At 41.8% G+C, this 13,278-nt stretch overlaps 1 protein-coding gene across 5 annotated transcripts in view; it reads right to left on the bottom strand.

Annotated features, from left to right (window-relative positions):
• Positions 1-13,278, bottom strand: part of STARD13 (StAR related lipid transfer domain containing 13) — a 499,481-nt gene that overhangs the window by 156,055 nt on the left and 330,148 nt on the right. Inside the window, exon 1 of one of the 5 annotated variants that reach the window (XM_006026185.3) lies at positions 9,526-10,206. The exons of the other annotated variants lie outside the window; for them this stretch is intronic. Coding sequence (XP_006026247.1) covers positions 9,526-9,694 — 169 coding nt within the window. The 5' untranslated portion in view covers positions 9,695-10,206. Of the gene's footprint in view, positions 1-9,525; positions 10,207-13,278 lie in introns of those variants that run through there. 5 annotated transcript variants of the gene reach the window in all.

Below are 13,278 nucleotides of genomic sequence, written 5' to 3'. Positions count from 1 at the left end.
CAGCAGGAACTTGCTGGAATTTGGCAGCTAAATTTAACAACGATTCCATCTGTACTAAGCATGTTTCATGCACCCATTCATTTAAAAGCACTATTTGATCTGATTACCAATCCTGACAATTGCTCCTCCTGCCTTGACATACGTGGACATCAGGGCCATGTCCAAATGAATGTGGCCATGTGGTATGCAGTGCCACAGGCATGTCTGCAGTGCCACATACTGCATGTTCAGTTGCTGTCCATGCTGCAAGGTCCTGTGGCTCCCCAGGATATCCAGGGTTCAAAAAAACTCATGGAAAAAAAAAAGTGGAGTGGAACACGCTGCAGCAGTGTGTGTTGCTCAAAGCTGGAGCATGGCCATCCATAACTGCATTCCACTGCTGAGGCTCTGTGTGGCAAGATCATCATCTTGCTGCACCACTGCTGCAGCAAGATCACACCGCTGCACAAGGTGTGCCACTGTTAGCTCTCCCCAGGGAACCAAATGCCCTTGCTTGTCTGGATGCAGCCCAGAAGGCATGATTTGGGAATCAGATCTAATCACACCCTAATTACCAGAGAGCCCAGGCTCCCCTTGCACCAGCAAGTTGACAGCCAGGTGTCCAAAGTCTTGTGTGACCCAAGACTGTCCAGTGCCAGGATGGCACTGGAGCCAGTTTGAGGCTCCGGGACAGCCCCAAATGTGCTACACATTCAAATTAAGGTACCATACAAACCAGCCATAAAAATGTTCTACATTAAATGTGGAACATTTTTATGGCTGGTTTGCTGTTAATCGTAGCATATATATAACAAGTAGAGGGGCACTGAATCATTCATTCATTCTCCCTATGTTAACAATATAAGGGAAATTTAAACAATATCAAATTTAAAAAACAACCTCCTTGACACGCACACTCCTCTGCATAGCTATCCAAGTGCCTTATTGAAAAATATTTACAGCTCACTGGACTGCACATAAAAGTTAGCCACAATACTGAAGCATTAGATAAACCTTCCCTAGAAGAACAAGTGTTTTGGTAGAAAACCTGGGTTTGTTTATGCCTCTCAGGTTTATTCAAACTAGAAAAATAAATGCACATAGACAATCACACGTGTTAAAGATTCAAAATGAATCTTTTGGATATGATAATCTACAATCCTTTGCTATATGCTGCACTAAAGTGTTGCTCTCAACACATACAGTATATTTTGATATCAGTCAGAGGAAGGATACCTTGCTTAATGAAATTATTGACTTATCACAATAGGAGGTATCACTCAATGTAGGTAAAGGCAACAGAAGTTTACTGTATTTTCTATTATATTTTTTTACTGGCCTAAACAGCCAGGGGTCAAATACTGCCTATAAATACACGTGGACAATTCCTACTGATTTCCCTGAGAGGTAAACATTACTATCTGAGGGCAAAATTTAACCCAGATTTCTACATTCTAATGATAATATCCCTGGGTGCTTAATAATTGCAACTTAATATTTTCAACACGCAGTCTTAAATATTCATTATGTTTTACTTCCATGCTGTTCAACAGAAAATAAAAAAGAACTGCTGTTTAATATAGAGCTCTGAAAGGCATAACACTTTTCTGACTCACCTGACTCTTCAGAGTCACCACCTTATTTAAGTCACCACATTATTTAAGGAAAACATGAGTAATCACTAATGAATTCTCATGAAGTAACTTCATACACAAGCATGTTACACCCTGTTCCTTCATGCCGAGGCATGTGTTCCATTCAGTGGAAAGGAACAGTGTTATGTGGGAAAAGGGATCATCAAAAGATTACATTTTGAAAATACCTATTTGAAATCAGACACGTAATTACCATGTACACGCTCAAGCTATGGTCACAACTCTGCCTCAAGGAGTTGGTGAACAGAAAGTGAATATTCAGGACTTTAAGTATAAACTGATTAAAATGACAGCCTCCTTAATTTACCTTCCTTTTGGTAATTTTCTTGTAGAAATGATTAAGGAGGTTTATTCTTAGAATGATTCATTTGGTTTATTTTTAACTAACACCATAAAGAAAATAAAAAGTAAATCTGCAGCAGAAGGCTCTTTAAAAAGATGAAAAAAGTTGCATCAATAATGCCGTGGCAACAAGGATGTAGCATCCTAATGTCAATTTTCTCATAGAGCAATTCAGCATCACCCTGTTGCCACCCTGCCTAACTTCAGACTAACATGGCTAACTACCTCTCTCAGAATAATTTTAATTACACTGTATTAGTGCATCACATTTATATTGTACAAGGGGAAGTCTAATAACTCCCTATGCTGTTCCGTCAGGAATTTTTGTGCATGCTATCTGTAAAAAAACCAATCCTAGATATAAAGGTTGCTTGCAGACCTTAAACCCCCACCAGAAAAAACATGCTTTATCAAAAGAAGCAGCATGTAACTTTAACTTGGCTCTGCAGCATCTGTATAGATTGGGCGAGTGCTTCTGTGGGGTTTTCTGGTGCTTTTAGCTAAAGCTGATTCAATCAGCTATTAGATAAAAGTGCCAAAAAAGCCCCACTAAAGTGCCCGATCTATACAGATGTTGGGCAAGCTGAGTCCAATGCATGCACTGCCTCTTCTCGGCATGTGCTGGGTGTGGTGCAGCAGGTTTAAAGTGCCGCTTTTTTTTTTTTTTTTAACTTCTGCAAACAGCCAAAAAGTCCAGTGTTTACTAATGTAAAAGTCAATCTTGTACCTATTAGTTTACCATCCAACAACTGAAAAAAAAAAATACATGAAGAAGTAGAGAGGATACTCAAACAGGCCCTAACGCAGTGTTACACTTAAGTCTGTGCTTGGATCCTCTCTATTCAGCAAAGTAATTAAGCATAATGGATTTGCCACCATTAGCAATTTTAAAATCAAGATTAGATGTGTTTTTTATGAGAGAGGGTCTAGAGTAGCCCATACAAGAATTTATTGACAGGAGGTCAGGCCAGATGATCACAACAGTCCACTCTGGTTTTATAATCTTTGAATCAAAAAAGCATGAAAATAGCAGGAATAAAGATCTGCTGAACTGGGCTACAGAAAACAACCTGTGTCTTCAGTATTGCATCATCATCTCCAGAACACTTTCAAATAACCTTCTAGTAAGACGTTCTGGAGTAATTTTAAAATATTATTAATTGTTCTAATCAATAAGGTGAAATTCACTCACATCAAAAGCCAAAGCATGATTTGAGATGCAACTGAAAAGGGACATAAAAGACAGTAAAAAGGGATTCTACAAGTACATCAAAAGTAAGAGGAAGACCAAAGAAACCATATGCTCCTTACAGAATGCTAAAGGTAGGCTAAATACAGATGATGCAGACAAGGCTCAAATATTTAATGCTTGTTAATTTCAGTCTTTAGTCCTCAGATACCTCAAGGGCAAATAGAGGGTGGAAATGGGTTTTTATCTTGGTCATAAGGAACAGGAGTAGGAACAATGATCTCAGCAGAGAAAATCCATGTCTGTACATACCACAGGTTTTAATCCTCATTAAATTAAATAGGTTTATAAAATTTAAACTGGTTTATTTTGCAGCGTTGCATCTGTGTTTACATGTACAAGGTTTTCAAATTAATTAAGCCAGGTCCCACACTCATTACACATCTTTGAGTGCCTTTGTGTTTGCACGGAATTAATCCATGGGCACAACGCTTTAATTTCCAGCAAGCCAAACTAAACTACATCCAAGGAGTTTTAGTTTAATGCTCAAGAAAGGCTTTTAAAGCGCCCAGAAATCCTGCTCGTGCAAACAAACATGCAGTTGTAGCGCATGAAGAAAGGGCAAAAATCCTGGCACGTACGTGAGCCCTAGGAAGAAGTTTCCTAGTTCAAGACTGGTCAAGCATTGAAACTGGCTACTTAGAGAAGTTGTAGAATTTCCATCTTTGGAAATGTTTAAAACCAGGGGTGAACAGACACTTGGCTAGGATGGCTTAGTCAGGGACAACCCTGCCTCGAACAGGGGGCTGGACTAGATGAACTTGTGAAGTCCTTTCCAGCCCTACTTTCCTATGATCCTAAGTTACCAGCATAAGGCCCAAAAATAGGATTTAAGTAGGAACTTAGCAGCGCATAAACTTAATTCTGGCTTTCTGCCCAGTAGTGAATGCTACACTTATCTGCTGTTGAGGTCTTCGAATGACCACAATGCTGCACAACGCAAAAAAATCCAGGAAGGACCTGCCTGAGACTGCTTACAGTGTAAATAAAGCAGAGCCAGAGAATAAAATCCTGGACCCTCTGAAGTCAGTGGAAGTTTTCCCATTGATTTAACAAAACCAGAATTTTATTCAGAGCATAAACAAAAATCTACAAGCTGAGATGCAAAAGCTAGACATAATGTTGTTTATATTACTAATATAATTATTTATAGTGATATGATAATTTCACCTCCTGTGGGCATTACAGAAAAAGAAGGGAATGTTTTTGAGGGATTTATACAGACAGAAAGCATTTGATACAAAAACCTATAAACCACTTTCAAAATTGATCTTCCTCAACTGATCAATGTTTCCCTATAGGCTGGATGGCACAGTTTGGTTTAATTATATGTCTAGCCAATGGAAGCACGTATCTTAAATGAGCTCTCTAAATTATGAACAATGCTCCCAATAATTGAAATAACAGTCTAATTTATTTCATCTCCTAAAAGCGAAAGCATAAAGGAGTAGATATATCCATGCAAACTGACAAACAGACTGGTATGTTCTCATTTGTATATGCTTTCATGTGTTTATAATTGCTAACTGGAGGTACACTTAACCAATAAGTGGCATATTTATTCTGATTCCTATAAAAGGTTGAAGGTAAGCAGTAATACAGCCCTAGCAACTCTAGCAATATAGGTACACATTAACACCTTATATCATTAAACCTCTGAACAAATGTTAACATGCAGAATTTCCTGTGAGAAAGATAAGTATTATCCCCATTTTCCAGATGATAAAACTGAGGCAAAGTGGTTAAAGAGAATAGACTAGTGCCACACTATCAGTATAATCTATATCAGGGATGGACAATTATTTAGTCTGGACGGCTGCTTAAATGAGTTTTGGTGAGCTGTTGAGGGCCACAACGATAGTCCCACCCCTTGACAGGTGCTCCACCCCCTAGTTGTTATATTGGGACCAGAAGTCCTGCCCCCTAATTGCTGACCTTTGCCACTGGAAGTCCCTCCCTTTGCCCCTGGAAGTATTCCTTTTGTATGTGTGTGGGGGGGAGGGGTGGGGGAGAGGGATGGGACTCACGAGGATTTCCATCTTGGAAATGGAAAAAAACCAAATCATATAGTAAAAGTCAAACATGTACTATAACTTATTTTAATTTTATTTTAAAAATATTTTGTCCTAACTTGTGATTTTGTCCTGGTTTATGTTTTTTTGAGTAGTGCATATAGAAGCTATTGCATGACAGTTCAGAATAAAGTCTTACTCTTCTATATTGTGTGTGTGGGGTGGGGGGGAGAGTGTGTGGGTGTGTATGGTGGGACATGGGGGGTTTGTGAGGGAGTATGGCTATATGGGGGGGTGTAGGGTAAGTTGTGGGGCATAGGGTGTGTATATGTGGGGAAGCTGTGGGGGAGTATGGGGTTTGTGAGGTGTAAAGGAGGGTGATGGCCTCCCCATGGTGTACAGCCCCCAGCAGCAGGCAATGGGACCTTTGGGATGCTTTTGGTCCATGCAGGTGCAACTGCCATGTGATGCACAGATCCAGCCACTTCCAGGAGCTGAATATGGTAGCAAGGAGTGGAGCCAGGCTAGCCCATCTCTATCACATGGCTTATGTGCAGTGCTCGGGACTTGTGCACAACCAGGGGAAAGCCCCACAGGATGGAGCTGGCAGCCTTCCCTGCTCCCATGTGCAGCTCCTGGACTCCACCAGGAAGCAGGGAGCAGGGATCCCCGCCACTTCCCATGGAGTCTCAGGAGCTACACATGGCAGCAGGGAGTGGGGCCAGGCCACTGGGCTTCCCCCTGGTGGCATCCGAGTCCTGGGAGCAGCACGTGAGCACACGTGATAGAGGTGGGCCAGCCTAGCTCCACAGCTTGCAGCCACATTTAGCTCCTGGAACTGACTGAAGCTGCATGCTGGTGCACAGCTTCATCTGTGGATGCCATGAGTAGTCTTAGGACTCACCACCTGCTGCTGCCACCAGCAGCGGGGGCTATGCACTATGGGAGAGGGTATGTGCGGGGCCCCCCACACACCTTCCATCCTCCCTCACACCCCACACGCTGCCCACCTGAGCTGTGTGCCTTTGACCCACTGTGCATGGGCCCCAGGCTCCATGCTCCTGCCAGCCCCAGCCCCATGATCCCATCCAGCTGCAGCTTCCCTACCTGCTGCCTGGAGCAAGCACTGCAACAGGGACATGAGGAGGAGCCATTGGAGGCCAGGAAAACCAAGCAGGTCCCCTGGAGACTGTAGCAGTGGCACCAGTGGCTTCACTGGGAAGCTGTGCACGTTGACCAGGGCCAGGGCCCTCTTGTGCAGGAGGGTGGCAGCGAAGTGAGTGGGCTGCTCAGGATACAATTAATTCATGGGCACTTAGTGCCCATATTTTCCCTGCCCCTGTTCTAGATCATGGATGTTCAAACCCCAGCCTGCGGCACCATGCCACCTGACCCACAGAGTTCCCCAGGGGTCCAGAAATTTGGCAGCAGGAAAGCTTTCCACATTACCAAATTTCTGGAGCCATGGGGAGCCCCAGGCCCTGCATATTGGATCAGGTACCTGATCTCAATGTGTAGGCCCATAAACGGGTGGCACTGGACCCCAGGGTCCAATCCTGGTGTGGGAGGCCAAGAGGAGGTGATGCCAGGCCTCTGGGATCCAATTCTGGCATACTGGGATAGGAGGGGGTGCCAGGCCCTCAGGAATTAATCCTGCCATATAGAGGTATGAGGGGGCAATACCAGGCTCCTGGGATTTGTTCCTGGCACTCAGGGAAGGGAGGGAGTGGTGCCAAGCCATAGGACCCAATCCTGGTGATCAGAGCTGATCTAGCTTACAGACTGCCCCACTACACTTATCTGGCCCCGTGGGCCAAAAGGGCACTGTTGTTCTAGATACAAAGAACACAAATTTCTAGACCATGATTTAACTACTCAGCTGTTGCATCTCCACATAGTTATTTGGGTACCTAAATTTTCAAAAGTAATTAGTGATTTGGGATGCCCCAGGTTTTATGTTTTTTTTTATGTACTTGACTTAACACTTTTTAAAAGGGAACTATTAAATTGTTCCAGTTATAAACATCTACCTTTTTTTGCCTTCCATATGAACGTCAAAATTACATTCGAGTTAAACACAGGATCAACCTATAAATGGATCTACTTTTGTACCTGCAGTATTTTTCTCTGTGAAATAAAAATTCAGCCTCCTTTTTCCCAGCGCAGTTTTTATTTTAGTGGTATTAATATATTTAACCCTTTGCATCTTTTCCTTCGTCACTGGATTCTCCTATGGGATTTTGTAAAGGCAAGAACAGTTTAGGGTCTTTGTCTGTAGTTATTGACTTAGTCAGGGAAAAACCAATCTTTCTAAAATTTAACCTGAAAATGTGGAGTTGATTTATATCAGTTTGTTCTTCACCTTTTTAGACTCCAGGCACCCCTCAGACTCCAGGCTAGCTCAGTTTTCACTCATGTTTTGATAATGGAAAATAATACACAAAATCTTCTAACGCAAAGAACTCAGAAAGACCAGTAGAGATCACAATTTTTTCTTCTTATGCTATGGATTCTTATTTGAAATTGCTGGGTTTCTCTCATGAACTATGTTTATACACCTAACAGTGCTAAGATTGCATGGCATCTCATGGCAGCTCCCTGGTTGAGAATCACTGATTTATAGCCGTGGTCAATTTATAATCAGAATACAGTAAATTTTCATAGAGAGGGTGTACAGCATTTTCTACAAATCAGGTTTCTACTTAAGTATTTGAAATTGGGCACCCAAAAATCACCATCTACTTTTGAAAGCATAGACCTTTATTACATTAGTATATTTATTATGCAACCGTCACTCTCCTAGTATTATAGATACATATACAGGTTCAGAAAGAGAAAGGGAGAGGCAGATAAGGGGTTCTTTGTTATAAAGCTGAATCAGTGGTCTTTATGAAAACGTTAAGTTGCTTCTTATACAGTATCTAATATAGTTTCAAGTAAACTCAAAGGGAGACAAACTGCCTTTTCTTTCCATTCAATCAGGAGTCTACACAGGGTATATGGAATGACATAATATCCTTCCTGAAATATGAACTGCAGCTAGGATCAGTATCCTTCAAACATCACAAGTTCCTGAGACTGTGCTGCAAACAACTGAATTTTCTTAATTGCCACGGAAACAATCTCTTTCATCAAACACTGGCGAATGAAATATGTATTGTTCCTTCATAAATGTAATAGATTTTCATTATTGTATCCTTGACCTTTCTCCAGAGCTTGACAGCCACTAATACAAGAGAATCTTGCTTCAAAACAACAGATGAAATTAGCCATTACATTTAACTGCTGATATGCAGAAACTCATGGCAACCTCTATAATATATATAATGTTACTCTACTCTATGCCCATTTTTATTTAGCAGAATGAAACAGCTTTAGAGTAAGCCCACAGGAACCAGGCAGAAATTGTGTAAGAAAATGTTCCCTATTTCTTCACACAGGTGAAAAAATGCATGGTACTTTCTTGCTGTCTTCATATGTAGGTCCTCATCTGCCTTGGAAAATGGTAAGTCTCAGAGATACTATCTGTACAGATCTTCCATTCAATCTAAAAATATTTACACTTGTGTTTCTTCACTTACGTTTCTCACCTTTGCTTAACGAAGTTCTGATGATGACTTGTTTTAAAATATACGCAAAGACCAAACAATTTGAGGCCAATAAGTATATATCTATTTAGCCTTTGCCTTGCAGGTTTCAGGAAAAGAAAATCAATACATTTTCAGTGACTACTTCAGTAAATTTATAAACAAAAATGAAAAGTTAAGTCTGCAGTTACCTATAAAGATATATAACAGAAGTTCTGCAATCCTCTGACAATCACATAGTGTTTTTTCCTAAGAAGTTTTATCAGAGCAGGCCTATTCAAATTCTTTTCCAGTATTCATTTTTTTTAATTGGCTGATCATTTGCTCTGAATATCCAGTATATTACATGCGTAAGATTTTTACATGCAGCAATATTTACTTATCATGACACTAAGATATTCAAGCATCCAGAAAAAATGGACTTCAGTCCCTTGTTCACCATTTAAGTTATCTAGAAGTTTATGATTACAGGACTGTATAGTTAAGAAACTGATTGTGCACTGCTATAAATCTTTATGTTCTTTGTAAGTATGTATAAGTGTGTGCAAATGTGCACAGCAAGAGAATGCTGTCACTGACAGCTTTAATATTTCAAGCCAGAGTCATAATTTAACCATATATATTTTTAGTTTATAAACACTGACATACAGACAGATATTGTACCAACCAGAAACTTGTAAGTGCCCAAAACTGCCACTCACCTTGCTGAATTTTACTCAGGAGCTGACGACGTGCTAAAATCCTACTCCTCCTGTATGGGGGACGTCTCGTAGTCTGATCAAATCGTAAGCACATCTTCTGGCTCTCAGGTGATATGGAATTTAGATGATAAAAGTTTGATCCTGAAGTTCTGGGCACCTGCTTCAACATCTCAGTCCTGTTAAAATCACCACTTCAACCCCGTGTATGCCTATTCCTGATTCTAATCAGAGTAATGAAAGGAGAGCAGGAACAAGCCCAAGGGAGCTGAAAAGAGCAAGCGCTTTAAAAAGAAAAAGGAGTGCCAAAAGCTACAACTCAGGATTCCAACTCGCCTCACATGATCTAAAAGAGCCAATCAGTCAAAGTAAAGAATGTGAAAGTACACAGTCTGCCTTAGAGAGAAAAGCGAAGTCTGTTCAGGCATTTACAATCCCACACAACGTTGAAGGCAAATACAAATGACATGCTTTTGAGCTGACTAAGCATCAAATAGTTCTGAAGGAAAGTCTGAAAAAGCAAAACCCACCACCAACGTATTTTAGGCTGAAAAATTTCTTAGTGTGGAGAGCAATGGAAAATCTCTTCCTCTGCCTCCAGCTGCCTAATGATATTTTCAGAAGATATAATTGCTAATTTTCTTTAAATTATATTACATTTTGCCTAGAAAAAAATGCATCTTAAGGATAGGCTATCTGAATCCAAACCACCACCCAGGACAACTAGCAACAGAGCAAATGAAACCTTTCCACTGAAAATAAGAGTTAAAAGCAGTCACTTAGCAATAGTAAGGCTCCCCAAACCAGTATTTTTGTTTGATGTAAACTGTTTTTCATACAATGCTTTTCCAAAATATCACTCACTGTTTAATTAGAAGGAAGTTGTATACTGTCATTTGTTATTAGCATTTTGATAAATGGTGGAATTATAAGGGATATGCAGAGTGATGTACTTAGGCTTAGCCTGTATGCCAGTTAATTTTTATATAATTTATAAATATCAATAATTTGGTTCACCACATGCCAGAAGTAGTGGCTCATTTCTAAAGGAGCAGAATCATTGACATGGGTATTTCTGATCATGACAGTGTCCAGTATTAGCACTGCTAATATACAAAAAGAAATTTCACAGAATTACAGAAAATGTAAGTGGAAAAGACCTATAACCCTATTTTGTCTATCCCTTTAAATGTACCCATGGAGGCTAAAATTTAGGTAACAGCCTAAAGGCTGTGGAAAAACTAAATTCAGTGAAACTACTATATTTATACTGCATAGGGTCAGACTGTCTGCAAAGCAGGCATGCAGTTGGACTCTGTACAACTCACACGCCATGCAGATAATTCTATACCAAATCCACATAGGCCACCATGCCATGGACCATGTGACAGGGTGGGACTTCCAGTTTCAAGACAGCAAATCCCCCCTCACAAAAGTACTTCCAGGGCAAGGGGAGGGACTTCCAGTGGCAAAGGTCAGGGGCTAGGGGGCAGGACTTCCAGTTCCAAGATAGCAACCTGGGGCAAGGCAACTGGATTGAGACTTAGCAGTTTGACAAAGGGTGTACCCTTGCGGCCCTCAACAGCTCACTGAAACTTGTTAAGTAGCCCTCTAGCTGAAATAATTGCCCACCCCTGATGTAGAAAAAAATAGCTAGTTAAGAAGAAATAGAACTAAGGAGTCTCTTTGTTGCACTCGAGACTGAAGAGGAGAAACAGGCAAGAAAAGAAGAGGAGCTAGCACCATAATGAGAAAGCAGGAAACAACAGAGATATCCAGGGACCAGAGCCAAAGAAGAATCAGGACAACATACACAAGATTGTGAGAGAGATCAGAAAGGAAGATATGAACATAGAATGGAAGGGAATGGACCAGAGATTCACATCAACACTAGGAAGAAGCATGTGCATATGACTGGGGAATTTTTGTTAAGAAGAATCAACAGGCCTGTTATCAGAGAAGATCCAGAGACTAATTAAGTACGCTGTCTGCCAAGAACAAGGATACAAGATGAGGAAGTAATGTTGAAAATGAGTCAGAAGGGAGCAGGAAGAAGCCACTTATTATATTTAGGTAGGGATAAGTGACACTATGGGAAGTCCTCTGGGTCAAGGATGGAATAACTAAGAAGAAAAGATTTACAACAGAGAAACAAGGGAAGAAGATTAGAAGAGATTCATGATTTCCAGGCCTGGTTTTATAACACAGGGACTGCATCTACACGTGCTTTACTGCGAAGTAGACTAATTAACTGCAGCGCAAAACATCACCATGCGACAGTATTAGGCCCCAGTAAACTAATTTACACCACAGTAAGATAGTACTGTCGGGGACTATCAGTACTATATTAACCAAGGTAATTTACTGTGATTAAACACAGATGTAGATGCTGACCATGAGCATAAACTGCACCTGGTCAGCCCAGCCAGCCAGGGGTCAAACTCCTGCCTGCCAACTAGCCACATGGCTCCATACATTCAGCACCCTCATGCCCCAGCCAGCCCCTCTGTCACCTGATGCCACCACCTGGAACCCAGGGCTGGCCCCCCTGTGCTCCCTGCCAGCCTGGGCCTGCTCCACCTCAGCTCAAATTGCTGCTGTCCTGGATGCACATGTAGACGCTGCACCCAAGAGTAGTTTACTCTAGCTCAAACTGCTCCAGAGTATTGCTTTGCATTAATTGCACATGTAGATGCACCCAGGAGGGGGAAAAATAAGATAAACAAAAACATGGCAATGGATAAAGAAATATCAGTGGCCAAAAAGATGGACAACAAGAAGAAAGTAATAATGAGAAGAATAGTCTGGTAGGCAATACAGTCAGTGAGAAAACTATGTGTAACCCAGCTGTAGGCATAGGATGTGGTCCATAAGAAACAATTAAAGCATTTGTACTGGGAGCAAGAAGAGGGCACCAGGCAATGTAGGGCCCCTGCAGGACACAAACGGTAATCTGGTGGCCACGCCAGACAAGAAAGCTGATATTTTTAACAGTTTCTTTGCCTCTGTTTTCTTGAACAGGGACCGGGATATCCCACCTACCAGAGGTAGGGACAATCTTGGGGATAGCTCTATCAAGCCTTCAGTCAGCGCAGATGTAGTTAGGGATCTTCTGGAAGGGCCAGACATTTTTAAATCTGCAGGTCCAGATGCCCTCCACCCAACAGTGTTGAAGGAGCTCGCAGGGGTCATCGCGGAGCCCTTGGCCCGGCTGTATGAGCATTCATGGTCATCTGGCCAGGTGCCGGGGGATTGGAAACTGGCTAATGTGGTCCCAATTTTCAAGAAGGGGAGGAAGGAGGACCCAAGTAACCATAGGCCTGTAAGCCTCACCTTGGTGCTTGGGAAGATCTTGGAGAGAATCATCAAGGAGCACATCTGTCGGGGGCCTGCAGGGGAGATCATGCTCAGGGGCAATCAGCATGGGCTCATCAAAGGCAGGTCCTGCCAGACCAACCTGATTGCCTTTTATGACCAAGTAACTAAATCCTTGGATGACGGTATCGCTGTGGACGTAGTCTTTCTAGACTTTAAGAAGGACTTTGACACTGTCTCTCACCCCATTCTCATCAATAAATTAAGCAACTGCGGCATTGATGCCTGCATAGTTGGATAGGTAAAAAATTGGCTGATGGGGCACACCCAGAGAGTAGTGGTGGACGGGTTGTACTCAACCTGGCGAGACATGAGCAGTGGGTTACCCCAGGGCTCGGTCCTCAGGCCCACACTGTTTAACATCTTCATCAGCGACTTGGA

Source organism: Alligator sinensis, unplaced genomic scaffold (assembly GCF_000455745.1).
Source record: "Alligator sinensis unplaced genomic scaffold, ASM45574v1 scaffold406_1, whole genome shotgun sequence".
NCBI classification, from domain to species: domain Eukaryota; kingdom Metazoa; phylum Chordata; order Crocodylia; family Alligatoridae; genus Alligator; species Alligator sinensis.
The sequence above is the reverse complement of the archived record's forward strand: the minus strand, read 5'-3'. Positions and strand labels throughout refer to the sequence as shown.